General features: G+C 33.8%; 1 protein-coding gene and 1 long non-coding RNA gene across 2 annotated transcripts in view; both read right to left on the bottom strand.

The window, feature by feature from the left end:
• LOC107557286 (voltage-dependent calcium channel subunit alpha-2/delta-1-like) overlaps positions 1–5,674 on the bottom strand; it is a 19,302-nt gene extending 13,628 nt beyond the window's left edge. The window contains exons 1-6 of the mRNA XM_016240651.1: positions 5,570–5,674; positions 5,426–5,500; positions 4,929–5,000; positions 3,942–4,013; positions 3,398–3,459; positions 562–638 (exon numbers count right to left, since the gene is read on the bottom strand). Coding sequence (XP_016096137.1) covers positions 562–638; positions 3,398–3,459; positions 3,942–4,013; positions 4,929–5,000; positions 5,426–5,500; positions 5,570–5,674 — 463 coding nt within the window. The remainder of the gene's footprint in view (positions 1–561; positions 639–3,397; positions 3,460–3,941; positions 4,014–4,928; positions 5,001–5,425; positions 5,501–5,569) is intronic.
• A 4,383-nt stretch (positions 5,675–10,057) lies between these two features.
• LOC107557311 (uncharacterized) lies at positions 10,058–13,044 on the bottom strand. Its single transcript, XR_001605379.1, has 3 exons — positions 12,917–13,044; positions 10,689–10,724; positions 10,058–10,576 (listed from the first exon to the last, which is right to left on the bottom strand). It is a non-coding gene; the product is annotated as an uncharacterized lncRNA (long non-coding RNA).
• Positions 13,045–13,638: the final 594 nt, after the last annotated feature.

Below are 13,638 nucleotides of genomic sequence, written 5' to 3'. Positions count from 1 at the left end.
GAGATGGAGAGAAAGAGAAAGAGAGAGAGAGAGAGAGAGAGAGAGAGAGAGAGAATGAAAAGGGTTCGGGGAAGGCAAGATATAGGAAAGAACATGAGGGATTTCACAATATTTTATTCAACCCCAGAAGCTTTGAATAAGAATATTGTACAGGAACTGTGAGGGCTCTCCTGAGGGGAGGGGCATTTGAGATTCACTTTCCTCTCTCAAAAGCCACATGAGAGAGAACGAGAGGGTAAACATGGGCACAGAGGTGCATCTGGAAGAAAAACCTGGGCTAATATGCACAAGGTGAAACGCTTTTGCCGTTAAAGGAGTCGTCGCCCCGTCTGGCGCACGCTCATGGAGACAAACCACAACTGAGGAACCATGCTGTTACATCTCTGGAGGAGGTGAGGGTGTCAAAAAAGAGATGTGAAATGGACAGACGGTGTAGGGTTGAGCTGTAGGGGACTCTCTGGATAAAAACCAGGAGCTCATGCTACGGCTTCTGGCCTCTGAGCAAAACTGGCATTCCAATCTCTTTGATAAAGGTGCGAGAATGTGAGTTATGGTACTTACATTTGGCCTGAGTGATGGTGTCTAGTATAGTGGCCTTGATGTAGCTGACACTGTAATCAGGTAGAACTAAAGCAAGACTAGACAGAAGACACAAGAAATAAATGAGGATGAAGAGCAGTAGACTTCCTGACATTATAAAAATTGAGAAATGAACATCCTGTGAAATTAAAATTGGGAGTTTTGTAGCTTTTTGTCCATGTAGGTTGCAATTTACAGATTCCAACTCAAATGTAAGAGATTTCAAACTTTCAAACTTAACATTACTCTATTTTGATAATCTGTCCTTATAGAAGAAGTATAATGTCACATTTCTGTTGAACACTCTTCAATGTTACTTTGAACAGTGCCCCCTAGCGGCAATGTTAAAATAAACATTCATATGTTCACTTGTACGACAAACACACCTGCACAACATAAAAACACGTAACAAAAACAAAACAAGACGAGACAAAAACAAAGCAAATAAAAAAATAAAAATAAAAAAAGACAAAAGCAAAGAGAAAAACAAAACAAAACAAAAAAAGACAACAAAACAAGACAAAAGCAAAGAAAAACATAAAACAAAACAAAACAAAAAAAGACAACAAAACAAGACAAAAGAAAAAAAAAAAAAAAAAAAACAAAACAAAAAAATACAACATAACAAGACAAAAGCACAGAAAGTCATAAAAAAAGCAAAGAAAAACATAAAACAAAACAAAACAAAAAAAGACAACAAAACAAGACATAAGACAAAAACAAAACAAAACAGTTTCTCAGACCTGTAGTCTGTGTCATGGACTGGACCCCAAGTGTAGGTTCTGATGCCTCTGTCTATGTAGCGCTGCAATAAGAATAAAATAACACTTAGTGGTTTAATGAACTATTGATCTCTGTTTTAATTCTGAATAACTAGTATTGCATAGCCCTGTGGTTCTCAACCGGTGGGTTGCAACCCAAAAACATTTAAAAGAGAGCAGAATTTTTTGTTGTTGTTGCTGTTTGGCTAATCCAACTCTGCACCATTTTAATGTAATTTCATCTGTCATTTGTTAAAAGAAACATATGATATATTAATATGGCTAAGATAAAAATTTTGCAGTTCAATTTTACCAGAGGTATTTAGAAACTAATAATAAAATACAAAGAATACATTTGAACATTTAAAGGCCATTTTTGTTTGCTTTTGTACAATTTTTTAAAATGTAAATCATTTTTATGTTGTTTCCATTTGACCTCTAATAAAAAAATCAAATAAATAAATAAACTGGGTTCTGAAGCAAAATCAGCTGAGAAGCACTTCCGGTTTAAAGCATGCACGATTACCTCATCTTGAGACTTCAAAAGTGTTCGGACTCTCTTTTGATCCTCCTGACCATCTATCATACTTCTTCTGATCTACAGACAGACAGAAGTCAGACAGACAGATGTGTCACTGATGTACCATTACTGTAAATACAGTACGTTACTGGATCTTCAAAAGCAAATAGTGTCACTTTCAACTAAAAGAAGAGACTGTTTTCATTTACCAGTGTAATCTAATATCCTCTTAGTCGCTCTCAAGCGAGAAAACAAGTAATTTGGGTTGTGACGTGAGAAAATGATATTTTTATAGCCTACATATTGTTATGAAATCACACAGGACTGAGAATCAACTTTGCTGTTTGTTGATGCTTCAATAATCACTTTGTTATGACTTGAACATCTGTATAACAGAGCACAAGTAAAGTTACAAAATCAAATCACACCAGCCTGTATTCATTTTAATACAAGAGAGCTCGAACCTGAACGCTGATTATATATTTTTGAGCTTAATGGGATAGTTCACCAAAAAATTGAAAATTCTGGTATCAATTACTCACCCTTGTGTCAATAACCTATTTTGAAAAAGGGGTTTTGTCCATTAAATGAAAGTCAGTTGGGTCCAGCATTGTTTTGAACCCCATTTACTTTCATTGTACTGACAAATCAGCTTTTTATTTTTATTTATTTTATTTTTTGGGGGGGGGGGGGGGGGGGTTAGCATTAATATTAGTTCGAATTTTATATTAGTATTAGTTAGTATTTTTATTTTATTATTTAGTATTTTTTATTTTAGTTTTATTCAAACAATAATAAAAAAAAAACATTTAATTAATTTAAAAATATGATAATAATTATTGGCTTATAAGTATCAACCAAAATTTCAATTTCAGTGCATGCTTAAAATATACAAAGTTTTAGGACTGTAAAATACGTAAAATAATAAAGCTTTATTATATAAAATGTGTATGAAACTCAAAAAACTAATCAAATCTGTAAATTTAGGACATTAACCATGTGAACTAAAAAAATAAGTCAAATGAACAGTGCCCCCTAGCGGCAATGTTAAAATAAACATTCATATGTTCACTTGTACGACAAACACACCTGCACAACATAAAAACACGTAACAAAAACAAAACAAGACGAGACAAAAACAAAGCAAATAAAAAAATAAAAATAAAAAAAGACAAAAGCAAAGAGAAAAACAAAACAAAACAAAAAAAGACAACAAAACAAGACAAAAGCAAAGAAAAACAAAACAAAACAAAACAAAAAAAGACAACAAAACAAGACAAAAGCAAAGAAAAACATAAAACAAAACAAAACAAAAAAAGACAACAAAACAAGACAAAAGCAAAGAAAAACATAAAACAAAACAAAACAAAAAAAGACAACAAAACAAGACAAAAGCAAAGAAAAACATAAAACAAAACAAAACAAAAAAAGACAACAAAACAAGACAAAAGCAAAGAAAAACATAAAACAAAACAAAACAAAAAAAGACAACAAAACAAGACATAAGACAAAAACAAAACAAAACAGTTTCTCAGACCTGTAGTCTGTGTCATGGACTGGACCCCAAGTGTAGGTTCTGATGCCTCTGTCTATGTAGCGCTGCAATAAGAATAAAATAACACTTAGTGGTTTAATGAACTATTGATCTCTGTTTTAATTCTGAATAACTAGTATTGCATAGCCCTGTGGTTCTCAACCGGTGGGTTGCAACCCAAAAACATTTAAAAGAGAGCAGAATTTTTTGTTGTTGTTGCTGTTTGGCTAATCCAACTCTGCACCATTTTAATGTAATTTCATCTGTCATTTGTTAAAAGAAACATATGATATATTAATATGGCTAAGATAAAAATTTTGCAGTTCAATTTTACCAGAGGTATTTAGAAACTAATAATAAAATACAAAGAATACATTTGAACATTTAAAGGCCATTTTTGTTTGCTTTTGTACAATTTTTTAAAATGTAAATCATTTTTATGTTGTTTCCATTTGACCTCTAATAAAAAAATCAAATAAATAAATAAACTGGGTTCTGAAGCAAAATCAGCTGAGAAGCACTTCCGGTTTAAAGCATGCACGATTACCTCATCTTGAGACTTCAAAAGTGTTCGGACTCTCTTTTGATCCTCCTGACCATCTATCATACTTCTTCTGATCTACAGACAGACAGAAGTCAGACAGACAGATGTGTCACTGATGTACCATTACTGTAAATACAGTACGTTACTGGATCTTCAAAAGCAAATAGTGTCACTTTCAACTAAAAGAAGAGACTGTTTTCATTTACCAGTGTAATCTAATATCCTCTTAGTCGCTCTCAAGCGAGAAAACAAGTAATTTGGGTTGTGACGTGAGAAAATGATATTTTATAGCCTACATATTGTTATGAAATCACACAGGACTGAGAATCAACTTTGCTGTTTGTTGATGCTTCAATAATCACTTTGTTATGACTTGAACATCTGTATAACAGAGCACAAGTAAAGTTACAAAATCAAATCACACCAGCCTGTATTCATTTTAATACAAGAGAGCTCGAACCTGAACGCTGATTATATATTTTTGAGCTTAATGGGATAGTTCACCAAAAAATTGAAAATTTTTATGCTAACCCCAGAGGGGGGTCTGGGGTTAGCATTAATATTAGTTCGAATTTTATATTAGTATTAGTTAGTATTTTTATTTTATTATTTAGTATTTTTTATTTTAGTTTTATTCAAACAATAATAAAAAAAAAACATTTAATTAATTTAAAAATATGATAATAATTATTGGCTTATAAGTATCAACCAAAATTTCAATTTCAGTGCATGCTTAAAATATACAAAGTTTTAGGACTGTAAAATACGTAAAATAATAAAGCTTTATTATATAAAATGTGTATGAAACTCAAAAAACTAATCAAATCTGTAAATTTAGGACATTAACCATGTGAACTAAAAAAATAAGTCAAAATCAGACACAAAAAGATTTCCTTGCTTTCATACTATATGTATGTCTACAGTTTATTTATTTATATTTGTGTGTGTGTGTTCAAGATGAGAAAGAAGATCATAGAAGTTTGCTCTCACCTCCACTTTCTCTTCATCCTCTAGTTCTGCATCCAAGAAGTCCAATGTCATGGGTTCCTGAGGCTTGAGATCCTGCAGGCAAACAACAACAACTTTCAAAGTAATACCATGAATCAATACTGGACACCATATTTGTGTGCGGAAATATTTACCAATGAGTCACTTTTTCCTTGAAGAACTGTTTCTCAGCATATCTACTTTGTTCCACACAAAGTGTTCACTAATCCCATGGATCACTGACTAAACATTTACTAATTGTCATGCATGTGTTTTGAATAAATGCTCTCTTTGCCGTTTCATCTGTGAACTAAACAGAACGATTGTGTTTGGACTGCACAAATGATATTTATTACAAAGGACAGATGACCTCTGTAGATGTGGGTGGCCTGTGTTATTTCATCATAACCTGTACTGAAGGTTCATACACATGGCTATGGGCAGCTACTTCTAGTATAAGAGAAAGAAACATACAGTGATGGCACGAGTGAGAGTCGTACCTTTGGTTGAAGGTTGGGATGAAGCAGCACGTAGCCGTTGGGGTCAATGGCGAAGTAATATCCATTTGGTCCGAGCTTTATAGAACAAAAGACAAGAGTGAGAATTATTCTGTAACATTTGATAGGGTGTTTTTGCTACTGTACCTTTAAAACTGCTACATGTAAATGAGGCTTCTTATTATTGGCTACCCTTTTTGCATGTGAAATGTTTATAAACACTTCCACACCAGGCTGGCAGAAGTAGTTCATCATAAGTTTAAGCTTGGATGATTCATTTTTGCTGCTCAGTATCCACAGACAGAAAAAAAAAATCCCATTCTTAAGAAATATTGATGCCTAGTTTAAGTAAAACTATTAAAATATGTAGTAAATATAAAATAGTGCTTTCTCTTCCTGTTTTCCAATCTATACTTACATATTGATGACATCTTAAACATTGCTTATTTATTTATGAGTGAGTGACCCAAAGAAAGAAAGAAAAAGAAATCAGTAGAATTTTTTTAATGAATTATGTTTAGAGAATTACACAATTTTTTGGTATCAGTTGATACTGGATATTAACACTGCTAAAATGTAATTTTAAGCAAATCTCAAAATGAATATTAATATTATAATATTATATTATACGTTATGTTTTGATGCCTAAATTCACTTGTAGCATTTATATCAACTGGTTTTAGCATTAGTATTAGTTCGCATTTTAGTATTAGTATTATTTAGTATTTTTATTTTATTACTTATTATTTTAGTTTTATTGAAATAATAATAATAATAATAAAACATTTGTTTTGTTATTTTTAAAATATGATAATTATTGGCTTATAAGCATCAACCAAGATGTAAATATCAGTGCATCCTTAAAATATACAAAGTTTTAGGACTGTGAAAAACATAAAAACAATAAAACTTTATTGTATAAAATTCATTCAAACTAATCAAACCTGTAAATTTAGGACATTAAGCATGTGAACTCAAAAAATCAGACACAAAAAGTTTTTGAGTATGTATGTTATAGCATGTCTGTCTATATTTAATATTAAACTTTTATTTCAAAAGAATCAGGAAAATGGTTTAACATAATATGACCCCTTTAAATTTATTTGACATTGAAAACAAAAAAAACTAGATTTACTAAACACAAGGAATGCAGTAGCACTGGTAACATGACCCAGCTGCTACAGGTCAATGCAACGCTTATGCAAGTTCTTCAATGTTGCAAACTATCGGTTGTAAATTAAAAAGTGCAGAATGCACCCACACGCTCTCACGCCTTTGCTTGGACCAGGTTTTCAAAACAGGCGACCGACTTGGCCGAATTGTTGAACTGAAATCATATAAAAGCATTGTAATTAGTTAGTAAGTTATCTGTAAAAATCTATGTAAAACTGTGAGGTGCAGCTTGCATACATGAAATCACTTTGCATCATTTAGATTCCTCTATGTAAGTCCCATGGCTCAGTGCCAGCAATACACTTAGAGCACTGCTGGCTAATTTCATTAATGCCAAGCTAACGTCACACAGCTGGAGTCAAGTCATAAAATACAAGCGCAAAGCTATTAAAGATATGGAGGAAGAAAGTTAATTGAAAATATTCAAAACAACTCACTTAAAAGCAGAATATAGAGTTTGTTATTTTTATTCCTGTCAGTAGTCTCACGAACAAAATGAAATAAATGATGCATTTCATAAATGAATTGCACAGCATCTGAAGCAGAGGATGATGGGAAACATCAATAATTCTTTGGCCTGCCGCCTCAGCGGTGCCTAACTGAGAACGCAAAAAAAATGAGCTATGACGTTAGGGATGCTTGGAGGCTCCCTGCCTCTGTTTCCCTGCACTTTTCTATTCCTACTCAGCAGGAATCCAGATTTTTTTGAGGAGCGTCGGACGAGTTTATCATTTAAACACTCTCAGCAACACACATATCTCCTGTATACGCTACTCACAGAGACAATGTTGACGTAATCATCATCGGAGAGAGTCTCCAGCATCTCACTGACGGAAGTGCGAATGAGCTTCAGTGTCAGACCTGACACACTCCCACTCCTACGGAGAATAGCATAGTTAGAACATAGTTTGTTACTATATAATCACTACCATTCACAGGGTTTTTATTAGTTACTAGGCTTATTTATTATTTTTAGACATTTTTATTTTGCAGGAAAAACTTTACCTTTAAAAAACTTTTAAAAATCCAAAAGACAAACATCTAACTGAAAACAGCTTGATGAAATAAAATGATTAAAAAGAGAGTGACAACTTATGGACCTCCCAAAGAACTGAAGGGAAAAAACAGCTGGGAAAAAAACTAGATAGATAGATCGATCCACAAGAGAGACACCTTAGCGAGACATCAATAGAGCTGGGGGGGAAAGTAGAATAACTTCTCAATCAATCAAAATCAATCAATAAATCAATCCAAAAGAGAGACACCTGATCCTAAATTATTATTAGAATCATTACCACTTTGACAGCCTAATTCTGAAAAGAGCCGGTGTGTTTGATCCCATGGGACGTCTTTCACCACCCCACCAATGCTATCCACTTCCTCTTTCCATCAAGACTCCTCCCACTCTAGGTGTGTAATCAATACAGGCTTTCTCCATCACTCAAAAGCAGACCAGACCCTATCGATCATCTTAAGAGGGTCCATCAGCAGCCCAATGGCACATCTCATCTTCCTCTATTTCTACCACTTCCTTCCAGTCCTTCCTGATATACTCATTCGTTGGCTATAGTAAACAATATGTATGGAAAAAGTTTATAAAAAATTATTGGGAAAAAGTATGCTCAAGAGAGTTAATCATAAACAGTTTGTAACCTAACAGCGATCGCGAAATCTCAGCGCTCCAAAATCCTGTTCTTCAAAATTGCACATAAATTCAACATCTTCTGATTGCGTTAAACTGTGTAGTGCCGCTCCGCATTTTCACTTTCAGTGTGGACAGACAAATTACAAATCACTTGTTGCTAGAAATTGCTATGTTGAAATTGCCCTGTTAGGACACTTATAGCGAGTAAAGGAACAGCTGGTTAATAATAATCACCACATCATACCATCATTGCCATAGCATTTTTTATGTGAAACTTTTTTTATGTGGAGCTGCTGCAAACTGTTTTTTTTTCTGATGGTCTGATTATGACAAATTAAAATCATTTATAGCTCTATTCAATGAGAGTGAGAGAGAAAGTGAGAGTGTGTGGCATACGATTTTTGATGACAGGCAAACTTTCATTGGTTTAAATGAATCAAGGTAAACAGAAAAACCAATCCGAACACTATGAGCACAGCCAGAGGGATCCATGTGACAGACACGTCATTGTGCTCAGTCCGTCTCACATAAACACTCTCACACACACTCTCTGAGCATGTCTATGTCCATCTTGAGATTGCGATGACAGATGACGCACAGATTCATGTCTTAATAAGACGCAATCATACAGACAGCCTAGAGCCCCCAATAACACACATACACAAACACTTGAATAATCAGCCATATTATAACATAAAAGGACACAAAAGATTAGACGAAAAACAAAATACTGGCCGAAAGCTTCACCCAATGGCTGTCACTGAGTAGCACTAAGCAATGCTGCCGGACAAAGAGAATCAGGCGGAAAACAAAAGGTACTAAGAGTAATTTGAAGTGAGTAAAAGTAGATAAAGAGAGACAGCGGGACAGAGAGAGAGATGAGTCATATGATAAATATGGCTGCTTCAGTCCTCATCTAGAACACAAATATCACATCAAACTCATTCGCCTGTGAAACACTCACACAAATTCAAGGCCACAGTGAGCCCATCGCTGAGGAGATCAGAATTCTGCCAACACAGAGAGAATGATACACTGCATCTTAAGAAAGCACTAGCCAATTTGACCAACTTGATACAAAATCACAGCCAACATATGCACGTGATGTTAAATATACAGCTATGAGGGACCAATCAGATTATTGATGGCGGGGCTACCGAGCAAAACGTAACCCAAGAATGAAAATTTGGTGAAAATTGACTCACCCTCAGGTCATCCAAGATATAGATGAGTTTGTTTCTAAGAACAGATTTGGATAAATTTATCTTTACATCACTTGCTCACCAGCGGAACCCCTGCAGTGAATGGGTGCCGTCAGAATGAGAGCCCAAACAGCTAAAAACATCACAATAATCAACAAGTAATCCACATGACTACAGTCCATGTTAACATCTTGTGAAGTGAAAAGCTGTGTGTTTATAAGAAACAAATCCATAATTAAAATAAAAGTCCTCTATTCATAATAATGCTTTCTCCAGTGAAAATGTCGTCTTGTCTCAATCAGGAGAGAAATATGCACAGGTCAAGCACTGTTTACAAGCAAAAACAGTCCAAAACAAAAATGTTGGTGGATTTTGTGAGAGGACAACATGGAATGTTTTTTTTCACTGGAGGAAGCGTTATCATGGACTTGTATTTTGGCCAGAAGAGAGTGTTGATTGAAAGTGTTGATGGATTTTATATCTTACAAACACGCAGCTGTTCACTTCACAAGATGATAACTGAGTTTGGACTCTCATTCTGACGGCACCCATTCACTGCAGGAGATCCACTGGTGAACAAGTGATGTAATGCTAAATTTCTCCAAATTTGCTGCGATGAAGAAACAAACATCTTGGATCTACTCAAGCTACAGGCTACTCATAATCTACAGTAACTTTCTCACCACTGGTAGTAACCTCAAAACACTCATGACTAATAACCTTTTAAATCAAGAGACAGAGAGAGAGCGCTATTCTCTTGCTGGAGGATATTGGGGGGTTGTGGGGTCACTCAGGGGCCAGGCGTGCTGTGCTTGAGCTGGGCTGCTCTCTAAATTTAGTCTGCAGTTTTTCCACAAGACTCTGGCTGTCCACACCTGACACGCAGCAATAAAGCCGAGCTGTCACTGAAATATTGATTTTATAAATTGATATTTTAGCTACCATGCAAAGTCGTAAAAAAAGAACACATGCAAAGATGTGTGTGTGTGTGTGTGTGTACTCACAGCCCTCGTAGATATCAGTAGGAATGTGCACTGCTGTTGTGTTGTATGAAACAGGGCGTTTGAAAACTGGATCCTCTTTGAATTCTACTTTGACACGGTTCTGGTGTGTTTCCGTGTCATTAATGTCAAACTAGGAACATAAAAATAAGCATAAATCTCTCAAACAACAAAAAAGCAACTCGTTAATTTATCTTTGTTGTTTAGTTCATACGCAAGCATGTATTTTTTAAATGAAACCTTACCTTGTCCTTGGCATTGTAGTAGATAGTCTCATCCACCTGTTTGACAGAGTGACAGAACAAGACTTTAGTGTTTTTATTTATCTTTATCAAAATTTTGAATATTCATATAGTTTGGTTTCAATATGTTTATTTATTTATTTTTTAGTGGGGCATTCTATTAATGTTCTTTTTATTATTATTATTATTATTATTATTAGGCTTATTATAAACATTCCCAAAAGGTTGCAGGGTAGGTTCGTGCAACCATCTAATAAAAACATATAAAACCAAAAAATTACCAATATAAAACAGGTTTTCTGTATATTTCATAATCACCCACTTCCAGCATTCTAATATTTATTGATTTATTTTTAGGTTTTGACAACATTTTTGTTTAGGATTAAAATGTCAAGATCAAGAGGATTTTATAGGCGTTATATAGTTGTAAGTGTTTCTATGTTAATTTGTGTTATTTTGTATATTTTAGCATGTAGACATATATAGGATTCTCCGAAGTCAAATTTATTTTAGCAGTAATAATTTTTATTAGTAGTAGTAGTAGTAGTAGTAGTAGTAGTAGTAGTAGCGTTTAGGAAATTATTATTATTTAAGAAATGAATTAAGTAAGTATATGACAATTTACTTGAATCAACATACCATTCCATCCTATATTTTATCAGTCATCAATTTGTTGCAATTTATTTATTTTTTGGTCAAAGTGTCCATCTCTAAGAGTATATTGAAATAGAATGTGACTTTTTTTTTTTTAGCTCTCCGTGTATTTTTACAGGGTTTTGTACCTAATCTTTGTGCATTCACAAAAGGAAGTTGTTAAATGTTGTACTGCTGTTTTAGGTGTGTGTGTGTCTTCTCTCAGGGTTGTTCTCCTCATAGTGTGAGGGTGCTGTCAGGACTAGCATTAGTGAGGCGTTAACAAGCAAGCTCGCTATCTGACATACAGTTGCCTTGGAGACATAGGAGTGGATCATCACCGGCTGCCGCCACCTGTCCTACTTACTTGCTAACCATGTGGCAGACACTCTTTTTAGGTTATAGTACACTAATCGCTGAGACATGCGCATACTGGTCAGCCCTGCATGGGATCAAACTCTTGAATTCGCAGATTGTTTCTTTAACACGATTCTACCTGCATCCCATCAATAATTAAAAAGAAAACCTCTCTGTCTGTCACCGGTAGCACATAACAAACGCTTGAACAGAAGTATTCACAATACACACTATGAGCAGGAGTGTGACATCTTAACTGTGAAAAATGAAATCATGGTAAAACCTTTTTTTTAACCGTGTAAATTAGAACGGTCCAATAACAATTTTCATATTATGGTGGATATTAAAATTCAATGTTATTCTGTGGAACATTAAAAAGTAAAAAAAATAGTTTTGAATGCTACGTAATATTATCCATATACTATCATAGCATTTATTAATATTTCAAATGAGCTTTTTCCATTTTTATAATTTCAGCTTTCATATTTAGATATTTCTATGTAGCTTTAAATTATTTTATTGCAGTTTTAGTTTTAGTAATTGTAGTACTTCAAACTTAATTCAGTTATTTGCCAAGCAACATTTGTACTTTTTTATTCAACATTTTTTTTAATTTAACCTTTTTAACTTTGTTTTTTCAAGTTTTTCATCTAATATTTAACTTATTTTAGCTTTATTTCACTTACTGAACATTAATTTAATAACAACAATGATCCCAACATTATAATGCACATAATAAAAAAATTATATTCATTTAGATATTTGCTAAAAAATTACATTTAACTTTAAGTGAACATTAGATGATGGCAAAGGTGATCTGTGGCAAATCACCTCTGGTTGTGACAATGTTAATCTCTCAATATCACTCTAATAATCAGATTAAGTTTGTTTGCAATACAAATATTGATGACTCATTCGGACAATACTTGACTGACAAATCTATAACAGACAAGCAGACATCACACTCATTTCTCTGCAAATTAGAATTGATATTTCAGACCGTGGGAACCTAAAATGCATCATTACAACAAAAGCAAGGTCTGAGACCAGGATGCCAACATTTTCTAACCCAACTGATTATCTCAGCACCTAACTAAGGCAATTACATGTCTAAATGTGTCCAGTAACTATTCTTATCCAATGATGGACTGACTGAAAACATGCCCAGGCAAAACTTTCACAGCCTCAATTCTTCCACATGTTTCAGAGTGTTTACAAAATGTGAATGTGTGAACCATTACATCAAGATCATCCTTCCACTGGTGCTCCTTCTGCAGGTTCTCTGCAGCCACCACCAGCGCCTACAACACAAGGAACGAGATGAAAGTGTTAAAGAAATGCATACGTATATGCCCAAACATACACTACTTTTTTTTAAGAAATTAATTTGATTCATCAACGATGCATTAAATTGATCAAAAGTGACAGTAAAGACATTTATAATGTTATACAATTCTATTTGAAATAAATGCTGTTCTTTTGTTAGCTTTCTATTCATCAAAAAATCCTGGGGGGGAAAAAAAAAGTGTCTTTTTTCAACAATGATAATAATAAGAAATGCTTCAGCAGCCAATCACATATTAGAATGATTTCTGAAGTATCATGTGACACTGAAGACTTGAGTAATGGCTGCTGAAAATTCAGCTTTGCGTCAGAAATAAACTACATTTGAAAATATATTCAAATAGAAAAAAGTTATTTAAAATATTAAACATATTTCTCAATATTACTGTCTGTATATGCCTTTTTGAGCATATAAAAACAATGAAAAATCTTGCTGACCCCAAACTTTTGGTATAGAGTATATTGTACCGTATATAAATCACCATCTTAAACCATTTAAATTGATTTTCTCAAATTTAATAAAAGAGCCTCAGAACCAAACGTTAACATCCAGACACTTTATAACACCAAATAAATGCATTAACATGACAGAGTTCCAATATAATTGGCTAATTTATTT

The sequence above is a fragment of the Sinocyclocheilus grahami genome, unplaced genomic scaffold (genome assembly GCF_001515645.1).
Source record: "Sinocyclocheilus grahami isolate Dianchi unplaced genomic scaffold, SAMN03320097.WGS_v1.1 scaffold597.1, whole genome shotgun sequence".
NCBI classification, from domain to species: domain Eukaryota; kingdom Metazoa; phylum Chordata; class Actinopteri; order Cypriniformes; family Cyprinidae; genus Sinocyclocheilus; species Sinocyclocheilus grahami.
Note: the sequence above shows the minus strand (reverse complement) of the source record. Positions and strands in the feature narration are given on the sequence as shown.